Here is a 13,018-nt window from a genome sequence, read left to right on the forward strand (position 1 = left end):
AACATCTGCTGGCTTTTGTTGTGAATGAAGCTGACAAATGTGTGTACTATCGGTATGGTGGGGGTGAAGGAGTTATTTTGTGCTTATATGTTGATGACATACTAATCTTTGGATCCAGCCTCAAAGTGATTGAGGAGGTGAAGAAATTTTTATCTAATAATTTTGAAATGAAAGATTTGGGAGAGGTTGATGTTATTCTTAATATTAAGCTTCATAGAGAAGGTGATGGTGGGGTAACTCTGTTACAATCCCACTATGTGGAAAAGGTGCTGAGTCGCTTTGGGTTTAGTGATTGTGAACCTGCTCCTACACCTTATGACCCTAGTGTGATATTGAGGAAAAATCGAAGAATAGCAAGGGATCAATTGAGATATTCCCAGATCATTGGTTCGCTCATGTATCTTGCTAGTGCAACAAGGCCTGACATCTCATTTGTTGTGTGCAAGCTGAGCCAGTTTGTGTCAAACCCGAGAGTTGATCACTGACATGCTCTTGAGAGAGTGATGCGCTATCTAAAAGACACTATGAGCTATGGTATTCATTATACCGGACATCCGAAGGTGCTGGAAGGCTGTTGTGATGCCAACTGGATCTCTGATGCTGATGAGCTTTATGCCACTAGTGGATATGTGTTTTCGCTTCGAGGTGGTGCTGTTTCCTAGAAGTCTTGCAAGCAGATTATCTTAACGAAGTCTACAATGGAAGCATAACTCACAGCATTAGACACCGCTGGCTCTGAGGCCGAGTGGCTTCGTGATCTCCTTATGGATTCATTGGTTGTTGAAAAACCCATACCGGCTATTTCTATGAACTGCGATAACCAGACTGTGATTACGAAGGTTAACAGTTCTAAGGATAATATGAAGTCCACAAGGCATGTTAAGAGACGACTAAAATCTGTCAGAAAATTGAAAAACTCCGGAGTAATAACGTTGGACTATGTTCACACATCTAATAATCTGGTAGATCAATTCACTAAGGGTCTGTCACGCAATATGATAGAAAGTGCATCGAGAGAGATGGGTTTGAGACCCACATGAAATTTACTATAGTGATAACCTATTCTATGTGATCGGAGATCCCATAAAGTAGGATGGTGAAACAAGCTAGTAGTAAATTATGAGGAAAGATCCTTAGTAAGACTTATTTCTGATGCATATCTTTCCTTTTTGTAAGGCAGGTTGGTTTTTACCTTAATGTGTTCCAAGTGGCTTGCTAAAGCAAAGATGTCCTACAGAACATCTTTTGAGAAACACACCTATATGAGTCAGACTGCTGGTCACAGTCTATGAGATTTAGGTGATCTCTAATACTCATGAAAGGCACTAGAGTATGACTTATATGCTTCAAATAGAGAGGATGCCTTTTGCAGCCTAGTATCGGCTAAGGACTTTAGTGACATTCACCTCACACAAAACTATCAATTCAAGGCTTAGTCCATAATTCATTTGTGACTGCGTGAAACTATTGCTCAAGATGGATGTTCAACTTAACAGTCTCCATCGAAACACTAGTATATAAAAGAAATGTGATTCTGAGACTACTTTGTTACAAACCCTAGAGTTTGGTGGGGATTGTTGGATATATTATGGGCTTGGCCCGTATAATATTTAATAAATCAAATAAAACTCTATGGTCCGTAACATTAAGTGTTGTATGGTTTATATCGTATGAGATTTTGATTGAACGTTGACTCAGCTTATTTGTTTGGAAATTATCCATCTTAATTGAGAAGCTGAGAAAAGGACACAAGAGTGCCACACGTGCGTGCGCGCCGCCACCGCCACCGCCAGCCGAGCCGGGCCATGGGCTGTGGGCCGTGGCCGTGGCAGGCGGGCGGCGAGCGAGCGGACGGGCGGGCGTGGCCAGGTTTTGCCACTTATTTCACATAATTACAGGAGTTTCTCTTCTTTATGGTGGAGGCGAGTTGATTGCGCCCGTTACCGTCTCTTCGTGTCTCCATCTCCTGAGTTCCTCCGCTGGCCTTCTTTCTCCCCGTCGCAGACATAAGTTAGAAGTTCTTCGTCAGTCCATCTCTCTTTTCTTTGCTTCCGAGAGACCACATCTCAGCCGCCCTTTGGCTTTTCCCGTCCCATACCTTTGCGCGCACGGAGCAACGGGAGAGCAGGTGCCTCCGGAACCCTCGTCCGCCTGCGAACCTTGCACAGGGTGTGCGGCGATTAGGTTTTTGGGGAGCCATTCCGCAACTGCTCATCCACATCGCAGACGTCTTCTTCCTGGTGATCGCTCGCGGAACAGCAAGGTGTCTTCTTCCTAGTGACCGTTCGTGGGACTGCACTGCGAACACCTTTCTGCATCGACTGTGGTCCACGACTTCGAGCAACGCACTATGTCTGGTGCGAATGGAGCCTCCGATACCCTCGGCATGGGACCCTCCGCTGGGTACACTCTTAACTTTCTGATTACTGTACTGTGTGTACTTACTGTATCGATCGGTTGTCATAATGCATGCTGTAGCATTTGTTAGTGTTATACACATACACATATATGTTGTCACGAACCTGCTGATGTTTTATTTCTGGATTTAATTGACCATGAAAATGCCTAATTTTCTAATAAAAACCCTCAACCTCGACTATAACTTTTTCATGGAACTACTAGCACTGTGTGGTTGTATTGGTCGTGCTCTCAATGTGACGATATTTTTCTATGTGAGGCTGTGGTTGTATTGGTCGTGCTCTCAATGTGACGATATTTTTTAATGTGAAAACGAAAGGTAGATGACCCAGCTTGGTGTGTCACCATCTTATAGCAGATAACAGTTGGCAGGCTGTGGTTGTATTAGTCGTGCTCTCAATGTGACGATATTTTTCTATGTGAAAACGAAAGGTAGATGACCTAGCTTGGTGTGTCACCATCTTATAGCAGCAGTTGGCAGGCTGTGGTTGTATTGGTCGTGCTCTCAATGTGACGATATTTTTCAATGTGAAAACGAAAGGTAAATGACCCAGCTTTGTGTGTCACCATCTTATAGCAGATAGCAGTTGGTAGGCTGTGGTTGTATTGGTCCTGCTCTTAATGTGATGATATTTTTCTACGTGAAAACGAAAGGTAGATGACTCAGCTTGGCTTATAGCAGATAGCAGTTGGCAGGCTGGTAGCGCTTCTGTCTTGCTACACAGTGTTGGCCGTCATCCACCTTCTTCCTCCGTCACCGAGTTTCCCTGTTTTTTTTTCTTATTTTTTTTTCTTCTGACTGCAACAGAGATTTTTTGGTTTATTTGCCCCTGGCCCTTGCAGTGCTAGAGATGGCACAATAAAATTCCTGCATCTTCCCTAAATTTCTTACTTGGGGAAATGGAGGCTGCAGTAAGTTCCACCATGGGGGCCATGGGCCCTGTTCTCAGGAAGCTCGATCTGCTGCTAGCTTCCGAATCTCGGCTGCGGAAGACGGTGAAGGACGGAATCGGACTCCTCAAGCAAGATCTAGAGGAAGTATGCTCCGCCCTCGTGGATCTATCGATGCTGGAAACTCCCAGCCTCAGGGCCAAGTGCTGGATGGAGGAGGCGCGAGAACTGTCTTACCATATAGAAGACTTTGTCGACGACTTGATGCTGATCCGCACAGACGCCGGTGCCAAGATAAGCAGCCATAGGGTTGGTCGCGTGAAGATTGCTCTGCTTCCCGCGCCGCCGAGGCGCAGCACAAGGGTCGCCAAGATTGCCCAATTGAGGGATCTACTGTGGCAGGCTAGCGAGCGGCTCGAAAGGTACCAGCTTGACGCTTGTTGCTCGAGCCCGAAGCATATGAATATGATCACACAGCACTGCCGGGCTCCGGCGTTGAATGGAGATGCGGCCAATCTTGTGGGAATCGACGACTCCAGGACCAAACTGATTGAAATGCTTACTGGGGAAGCAGAGCAGCAGCTGAAAGTGGTATCCATTGTCGGACCTGCAGGTGTTGGCAAGACCACTCTTGCGAAAGAAATTTTCCGTGAACTTAGAGGCCAATTTGAGTTGCGGGCATTTGTACATGCTTCGCGAAAGATTGACATGAGAAGGCTTCTTGGGAGCATTCTCTCCCAAGTTCAGCCGCACCACCAACTACCCTCTGTTGCTAGTTCTGTGCAGAGCCTCATTGACATTATTCAGGAACAACTCCATGATAAGAGGTATTTTGTCTGCCCCTTTTTTTTAACCTTTCTTAGGCGTCAAAGTTATTACAATAGCTTAGTGGACTTATTACTTGATAGTAATATAGTATTATAAGTAGGTTAACAGTTTTGCAAGAGGAAGCCTCTTGTATTGTATCTCAGATCGTACAATCCCAAATACTTGTGGTTTGACTCTACCAGAAGCATGTTGATCAATTTAAAATGGTGTTACTAACTACCTTATTTACAACTGCAACGACTATTATGTGAAATTTTACAGCGGTTACTAGTTTTACTACCTACAGTCTAAGATGCAGAACTACCTTTTCGGGAACACATACCCACACCCTACACTATGTGTAATCTAAGGTGTAGAGCTTAATTTTTTTATTCCTACTAGTCCAACTTGTGCCTCTGTAGTCTGCATGGGTTATTAGTTGTAAGATATAAGTCTTATAGATTCATGGATGAATGTGAGTTGACATAGCAAACTTGTATAGCTCTCTCTCGTTTATTCAAATTCTAACACCATACTTAGAGCATCTCCATGAGTTTCAAAAAAAAAAAAAAACAATTGGTAATCAATGAGTTTTCCAAGTGGAAAAAAAAGTTAGGAGCACATTTTGTTGGGTTCCTCCAACCGTTTCCAAAAAGTCGCGCAGAAGGCAATTTTGCATCAGAAATCCCGGACTATTTTCAAATCATTCCAACCCCTTTTATACTTTCCTTCTCTCCTGTACATATGCATTGGAACCCTATTCTTACTCTTATTCTTCCCCTCATCCTTCCACCTCCATATTGGCCGATCGATACGTGCACGTATATTTCCGCACGATTGGATTGATTTTCCCAAGTGCGGAAAGATTGGGAGTTGAGATAGGGAGTTGTTGGAGAGTGTTTTTATCCAATCTTGCCAAAAAAAAAAAAGATTGGGAGTAGGTTTTAGAAACTCTTGGAGATGCTCTTATATAGATACTTTATTATCTTCGTCTGGTTGTTATAGACTTTTACCTGATAAAGCGTACTTGTTATATTAATTTTTTCACAGGTACTTCATTGTAATTGATGATTTATGGGAAGAAACAGCATGGGACATTGTAAGAGGTGCTTTTCCGGAGGGCAATAATTGCAGTAGAATTGTAGCAACTACAGAAAACATGAATGTAGCTCTTAAGTGTTGCAGTTATATGGCAGATAATATTTTGAAGATGAAACCTCTTGGCATTCAAGACTCTGGATACTTATTCTTCAATCGAGTTTTTGGCTCTGAACAACAATGCCCTGATGAACTGAAAGAAGTTTCATATGGTATCATTAGAAAATGTTGTGGTCTTCCACTGTCCCTCATCCATGTAGCTGGTCTTTTAGCAAGCATAGACTACTCAGAGCTGTGGTACCATGTACATGATCGTTTATGCTCCATTCTTAATAGAAGTAATACAGTTGAAGAGATCCAGAAAAAAATACTAAACCTTAGTTACAATAGTCTTCCTTGTTGTTTGAAGACATGCCTGCTGTATTTCAATATGTACCCAGAGGGTTACATAATGTGGAAGGTTCATCTGGTGAAGCAATGGATAGCTGAAGGTTTTATTAATCCAGCAGAAGGAAAAGACAGAGAGGAAATTGCAGAGGGCTATTTTGAGGAGCTTGTCAATAGGGGAATGGTCCAACCTATGAAAATTGACTACAATGATGAGGTGTTGTCATGTACAGTACACCATATTATATTTGATCTCATTAATCATAATTCCAAGGAAGAGGAGTTTGTTGCTGCAATAGATTACTCTCAACCCATAACAGGATTTTCTACAAAGGCCCATCGACTGTCCTTCCGATTCAGTAGTGCCAAATATGCAAAGCAACCAGAAGGAATAGTAATGTCACAATTGCGATCAATTGGCTTCTTTGGATTGCTTAAGTGTATGCCTCCAATTGTGGAATTTAAGCATCTCCGAGTTGTAATCCTTGAATTTTGGGGCAGTCATGACAGACACATGAGTTTGGACCTCTCAAGGATTTGCATATCATTTCAACTGAGATATTTGAAGATTTCAGGTGATATCATGGTTGAACTACCAGCCCAGATGCAAGGGCTACATTATTTGGAAACACTAGAAATAGATGCAAGACTATCTGCAGTTCCATTGGATATTGTCCATCTTCCGGGTTTGTTGCATCTTGGTCTCCGAGCTGCAACAGAGTTACCAGATGGGATTGGCCACATCAAATCTCTAAGTACACTATTGTATTTTGACCTCAGATGTAACTCTGAAGACAATATATGGAGCCTAAGCAAGCTGACAAACCTTCAGCATCTTCATCTAACCTGTTCTGCAGCTTTATCTAGTGACCATCTGAAGAGAAAGCTGATACCCCTAGTTTTTTCTCTTGGGAAATTTTGCAATCTCAAATCTCTCACCCTGACTCCTGATGGGTTAACAACATCTATTTTCTTTGATATCTGGAGCGGTATCTCCTCTCCTCCCATGTTTCTTCAGAAACTTGAGTTGTTGCCACCAATTTGCTTGTTTTACAGACTGCCCACTCAGATTGGTGAACTGCACAAACTCTGCATTTTGAAAATAGTGGTTAAAGAACTGCAGGGAAATGATATTAGTAACATCTCTGGATTACCTTCCCTCTCAGTTTTCTCACTGTATGTGCGGACAGCTCTGACTGGAACTGTCGTCTTCAGCACCATGTCATTCCCAGCTCTCAAGTATTTCAAATTCACATGTGGTGTGATGAGTTTGGCTTTTCAGGCAGGAGCCATGCCCAATCTTCAAAGGGTCAAGCTTTGTTTCAATGCCCATAGAGGCAAGAACCATAACCGAGTGCTCGATGGCATTGAGCACCTGTTAAACCTTCAGGAGGTCGTTGGACGAATTGGGGTCCTCCCAGGTGTTGATGAATCCGACTGGAGGGTTGTCAAGTTATCGTTTGAGGATATCATTAGAAAGCATCCAAGATGTCCTAGATTTAACTCACAGCTGGTAGATTTCATAGAGGAAGAATATCCTCATTTAGATAAGTTTCATCTGAGGCTACATGGAGGTTCATCAAGTGAACATGAGATTGTAGAGAGAGCTTGCGCAGAAGATATGGACAAACACATTGATAGCAGGTATGGGTTCTTATTTGGTAATTTGTCTCTCATGGACCATCTTTACTATTACTAAGTGGAGGTTCCCAACAGAGCCTCCATGTCTCATAAGACACGCTAGAAAATAAGATAAATTTTAGAAAAATCTCAAAAAAACAAGATTGTAGTAGTTAGCAGTGGTCGTGGTTGCACGTGCGGCAGATTGGATCAGGAGTGATGGTGGTGGAGGCTGAGGAGTGTGGAGAGGAAGGAGAGGGAACTCCTTGCTGACATCTCTGCACCAATTAGCAATGCTGGCGGATCCGCCGTCAGATCAAGTGGGGACGGTGGTGGAGGCAGGCGGGGGAGCATGGAGGGGAAATGAGGTGGAATATCTCACTGGCCTTGCTATGGTGGTTCCAGGCGGCGGCTGTGGCATAATCAGTTCTGGCGGAAGGCAGAAGCGCTTTGCTTGAGGAAGCCGGTGTCGTGGTCGAGAGTGAGAGGAACTGGAGACACGTGTGGGAGGTAGACCAAGATGATAAACCGATCTTCTTTTGATCGCTGTGGGGCCAACATTTTAGATTGAGATGGAGGCCTGATGTAGCTGGACGGGTTTCAATTTAAATCTAAACAGAGAGTGCCCTCTATGTAGTCACTTATCTATATCTATACCTAATATTAAATAATGAAGGGATCCTTCCAACCGTCTTTTTTACTTCCCAAAATGCCCTTACGCCCTTCATGACTCATGACTCGTACTGATACAAGTTAGAACAACTCACGTTCAACAATAATATGGATTCCGATTCTAAGATGTATTAGGGGCTGCTGCAACACCCAGGCACATTAACAACCTACCTTGAGCCTGGCAGGAACTGAACAGTAGGTACTATTTGTGCGAATAGTGTGATGATGACCTTCCTCCCATCACATAGGCCCTAATTTGTTCGTATCCAATATTCCTGTATCTATCTATTATATTATGGGTTCAAAAATGTAAAGTAGCTCATTTATGACCAATCAGATTTCTATCTATGCTCCAGTGATGGCATTAGCTTTCCAGCCAAACTCCAATTACCAAGTTTAGGTTTTAGGGTTCATGATGATTTCATTGTAGATTTGTAGGTTACTGGATCAGAATAGGAGGACGGTAGTTGGTAGGGGGCTGTGTTAGTTTTTTTTATCTGTTTTTAGGGGTTTGCAGATCTGATAGTGCAGTGAGTCAATAAAATACTGGCAACAAGAGGTGGCCACATTACTAACTGGTGCAGATTAATCTTCAATTAAGGGTCACAAAATTTGACCACACACGTCTAAAAAAAAACATTGACCACACACCTTTTTGGAAAACATAGGCATGATCCATGGCAAACATGGCCAATTTTCTTGTCATGTCTCAAAATGTCTTAAAGGACTAAGACTCTTTTTTCCAGGTTATCTAGAGAATTCGATCTTCCACCAGCTTCTGGGACTTCATATCACCATAAATCAGGTAGCTTTGTTAGAGGAGTGGCACATTAGGGAGCACATAAATATCAGTTTCAGTATATCCATTTTTTTTTGCTCGAATCTGATTATTATTTAAAATCTGCTATAAATTTGACAGAACAGTCACATGTTCTTAGGTTGAACAACATTTACTTGTGCTGTGGTTAGTGAAGGTCTATTTTAGGGCATGTCAGATAAGGATTTCAAAAGTCACTGTTCAATCCGGCACTCCTGTTCCACTATGTGGTTCTATATCGAAGTTTTTTTTTTTTTTTTTTAAATTGGTTCTATATCGAAGTTGGCCCTATGGCTTGTGACTTTTGTGTATAAAAAATTTCCTTTGATGGTATTCCAAATATAAGCGTACATAGTTGTCTTATTTTACAGAATAACTATTGTTTCCTATAATTGACAGATGAATATATTAAACATCATATGTTGGTAAGCATATTACGGGATGAAAGTGCAGAGCCAACAACTCTTGACTTATCACTTTTGGAAGACATCACAAATAATTTCTCTACCGAGCAAGAGATTGATCAAGGTGGATTTGGGATGGTTTACAAGGTGTTTCTAGTTCTCAATTACATGTTGATAAAAATTATGTATCAAGGCTTTGCCCAAATACTTGTCCTTATACTAACACAAGTGTCGATAAACAGGGAATCCTTGGAGATGGATTAATTGTTGCCGTGAAAAGACTATGTGGGCCGCGTGGAACTGTTGATGGAGAATTGGCTCGTGTGGTTGATTGTTTAATGACAGTTAAGCACAGCAATATAGTACGGTTTTTGGGCTACTGGGCACACACGCAACCTATAGAACAGGAGGGGGAAAACTTGCGTATAGAACAGCAAGATATATTGCTGTGCTTTGAGTATCTGCACAATGGAAGCCTCAGTAGGCACATTACTGGTATGCATATTAGTTCAGAATTATTATTGGTATTGATAATAATGAGATGTAGTTGATTTCGGTCTTACCTATTAAACAAAAGGTTTAGTTCAGCAGGATTACAGAACTCATTTCGTCTGTGAAATAAGCATAATGCGATCAAAAACTAAAATTTAAAGATCAACTATTGTTAGATAGTGTTCGTGGGTATTAGGACTTGCTTTTGCTGATGGCAAAGAAGACTTCACGTTCTAAGAATTATCTTTACTTATGCAGAAGAATCCTGTGGGTTTGAATGGCACACACGCTATCAAATAATGAAAGGAATATGTCAGGGCTTGGATTATCTTCATGCAAATCGTATTGTCCATTTGCACCTCAAACCAGAGAATATACTACTTGATGCTAACATGGTGCCAAAAATAACGGACTATGCTTATTCAAGATTGTTGGGTGAAGATAGGCGAACTGCAACTAAAGAAATTGTTACATTGCTGTAAGCTAATTATATGTTGAATAAATACTCCATTGTTTTCCTAAAGATCATCTGAGTTTATTCTCTAGATCCCTATTTATTCATTGTTAATTTTCGTGTAGGGACTATATGGCACCAGAATATCATGAAGAAGGAGCAGTCAGCTTAAAATGTGACATATACAGTTTGGGTGTTATAATCATGCAGATGGTGACAGGACACAAGGACCACCCTAACATAAAAAGTGTAAGAACAATTTTATCAAATCACTTAAGATTTATCCATGTCCAAAATCTCACTTTCATTTTCATTTTGGATGTTATCCTTCTTGAGGGCATATTTGACACTTTACAAATTTAGGGGAAACTTGGTTACTCAAAAACACTATATACGGGCATATGGTTGAACTTATTTAGGCAAGTCCTCTTTTAGGAGTTCCATATTTAGTAGTTTTACTTACTTAAGCATCTCTTTGAGTCTCAGTCATTAATGTGGGGACTTTTGCTTAGTAGCATATTTCTAACAACATTTAACCAACCTATGAACTGATTTGGCAACAAAAGAATGATTGAAACACATATGTGGCTTGAAGTTACCATTTGTATCCTTACACACCCCCTCCCCAACACCGTCTTTAGAGGCGACAATGGAGGCGCTATTGCTGGCACCACTTATGCCCCCTCCACAGCACAGGCAATGCAGAGGCTGCCACAACGCCTAGCCAATGATGGCAAAGGTGGTGGCAGTGATCATCATCCGCGTTTCCTCTCCTCTCCTTCTCTCCCCTAACTTGCAATTGGATCAAGGCATATTGCCATTGGTTGGATCCATGTGGGTCTAAAGACAAACAATGTTTCTTCAGTGCAAAGCAGGCGGTGTCCCATGGTGTTAGGTTTGGTAGCAGCCACCGAGTTGCCGCTCGTGGTGGTGACCACTGAAACGCAATATGCATGGTTGGGGGTGTGACGATGGATGGAGCCAGGGCTCTTGGCTATGGCCTCCTCTTCCCAGCCTTCGTATCCTAGCGCTATGGGGCGCAGGGAGGTGTGTAGCATTGGTGGATGGCTATCCCTCCTCATCTTCCTTTGACACCACAGACATGACAACAGTGACTCATGACATGGTCAGATTCCTTGGTTAGTGCTTGGCGAGCCATGTTTTCACTGGCATCGCCTCATGGGCTGGTCTGGTGCTCATATAGTGTATCTTATCTTGGGTAGGTCGTAGTGGTCCATTTCCATGCTGTTTGGTCATCTAGTTGCGCTCTCTTGGTAGTGGTGGTAGCCTTGTGCTGATTAAGAGAGGTGATGGGTGGTGTATCTGTTGACATTATTACATGGGATGACATCTTCTGGCAATTCGTTCGCCTCGCCTTGCAGGGATGGAGAGTAGATTTGGCTTGCTTGACTTGGTGGAGAAAAGGAAAAAGTTAGGTGGATATTAGTATGCACGGGGCGTGCTGTTGGATCACGAGGTTTGTTGTATAGTGATTCAGATCTTACTTGTAATAGGACTCGAGTGGTGTGCTATTAGGACTTCTAATCCTATTAGGACTTAAGTGTAGAATCCTACTAACAGTAGGACTCCTACTTGTATGTATGGGGGATTTGAAGTGGACTTGAGTGTAGAATCCTATACAAACAAGGTATATAAACAAGGGGTGGAGGCCATAGGTATCATCGTCCAAGGTTTGGAAGAAGCAATTAGGAGCGCTCAAGAAAATTAGGCTAGATAGTTCTATTACACTAGATTCTTGTATATGGCAAGAATCAATGAACCCTAGAGGGTTAAGTAGGGTTGTGAGAGAATGACAATCATTTGTACTCTTTTGGAGTTGTGTTTATAGAATTTACCAAAATCCTAATATCTTGTTGTGATTGCTTCAACATCGTCATCTACGGTGCAAGCTTGTGTCATACCCGCAATATGTTTCAAAGATTTGCGGACTGTTATGCATAACTAGGGTATTAGATTCTAATAAGTGGTATCAAGGTAAGGTTAGATTGATTTGATTTATGAGAAGGTTTGACAGGGCTAGGAAGCATAAAATTAAGACGATGTCAAGAATGTGGAATCAAGTTGAGAAATTTGATGACAAAAAAATTTAGTGTGTGGTATTGTGTGGTTACAAATGTGCACACAGCGAGATCTGCTCGAATGTGCCAAAACCGGGTCGACATGCCACTGCTAGCCTGTGGCCTGTGGGACAGTCCACGTCAACTGCACGCGGCCACTATCGACCCGACACGCACAGATCCAGCAGCCCCTATGCTAGGGTAAACCACCCCGCCACGTGGATCTGACGTGCCACCATGAACTGGCCACGGCAGCCTGCTGAGCGTGCGTAGCCACCATGACCATCGGAGATGAGATATACCTCTGGCATAGTGCAATTTTCTTTAATGTCACCCAATCACGCTGCTGTATGATTTCGAATTATTTGTCTACTACACTGCGTACTTCTTGCTTTTACATGTATAGTATCAGTTTTATGGTATTCCCGCTGTATCAGCTGAGTATTTGGTATATTATATGAAATTCAATGCACCCCTGACGTTAATCACATCTCTGTTATACAAATGATAGGTGCTTGAAGGCTGGAGGAGTAGGTTGGAATCTGATACATCAGGGAGACACAGCGTTGGAAACAGCTTATAGTCAAGTAATACTATGCATTGAAATGGGGAAAAGCTGCATGCATCGTGACCCAAGTAAGAGGCCCTGTATACGCGACATCATTGATAGGCTTGCTGACATCGAAACCAGTGAAGGATCATCAGCCACAAGCAGTGTAATTACTTTATTTTTCTCCAGTGTTTTTCTTTATTTTTTTCACATCTCCCACGAATGTAATAAGGATTCTAGGATATATAGAAATATACTCCATCCGTTCTTTTTACATATCATATTAGCTTTATCCTAAATCAAATATTATTATCTTTCACCAACTGTTTA

At 42.1% G+C, this 13,018-nt stretch overlaps 1 protein-coding gene across 1 annotated transcript; it reads left to right on the forward strand.

Annotated features, from left to right (window-relative positions):
• The first annotated feature begins 3,122 nt into the window (after positions 1–3,122).
• LOC136486303 (disease resistance protein RGA5-like) lies at positions 3,123–12,969 on the forward strand. The gene is made up of 8 exons (XM_066483176.1): positions 3,123–4,136; positions 5,167–7,245; positions 8,640–8,698; positions 9,110–9,261; positions 9,357–9,609; positions 9,865–10,084; positions 10,186–10,309; positions 12,650–12,969. Exons 1-8 carry the CDS (start codon positions 3,319–3,321, stop codon positions 12,719–12,721), a joined length of 3,777 nt encoding a protein of 1,258 aa, XP_066339273.1. The 5' UTR covers positions 3,123–3,318; the 3' UTR covers positions 12,722–12,969.
• The last annotated feature ends 49 nt before the right edge of the window (positions 12,970–13,018 follow it).

The sequence above is a fragment of the Miscanthus floridulus genome, chromosome 10, assembly GCF_019320115.1.
Source record: "Miscanthus floridulus cultivar M001 chromosome 10, ASM1932011v1, whole genome shotgun sequence".
Lineage (NCBI taxonomy): Eukaryota > Viridiplantae > Streptophyta > Magnoliopsida > Poales > Poaceae > Miscanthus > Miscanthus floridulus.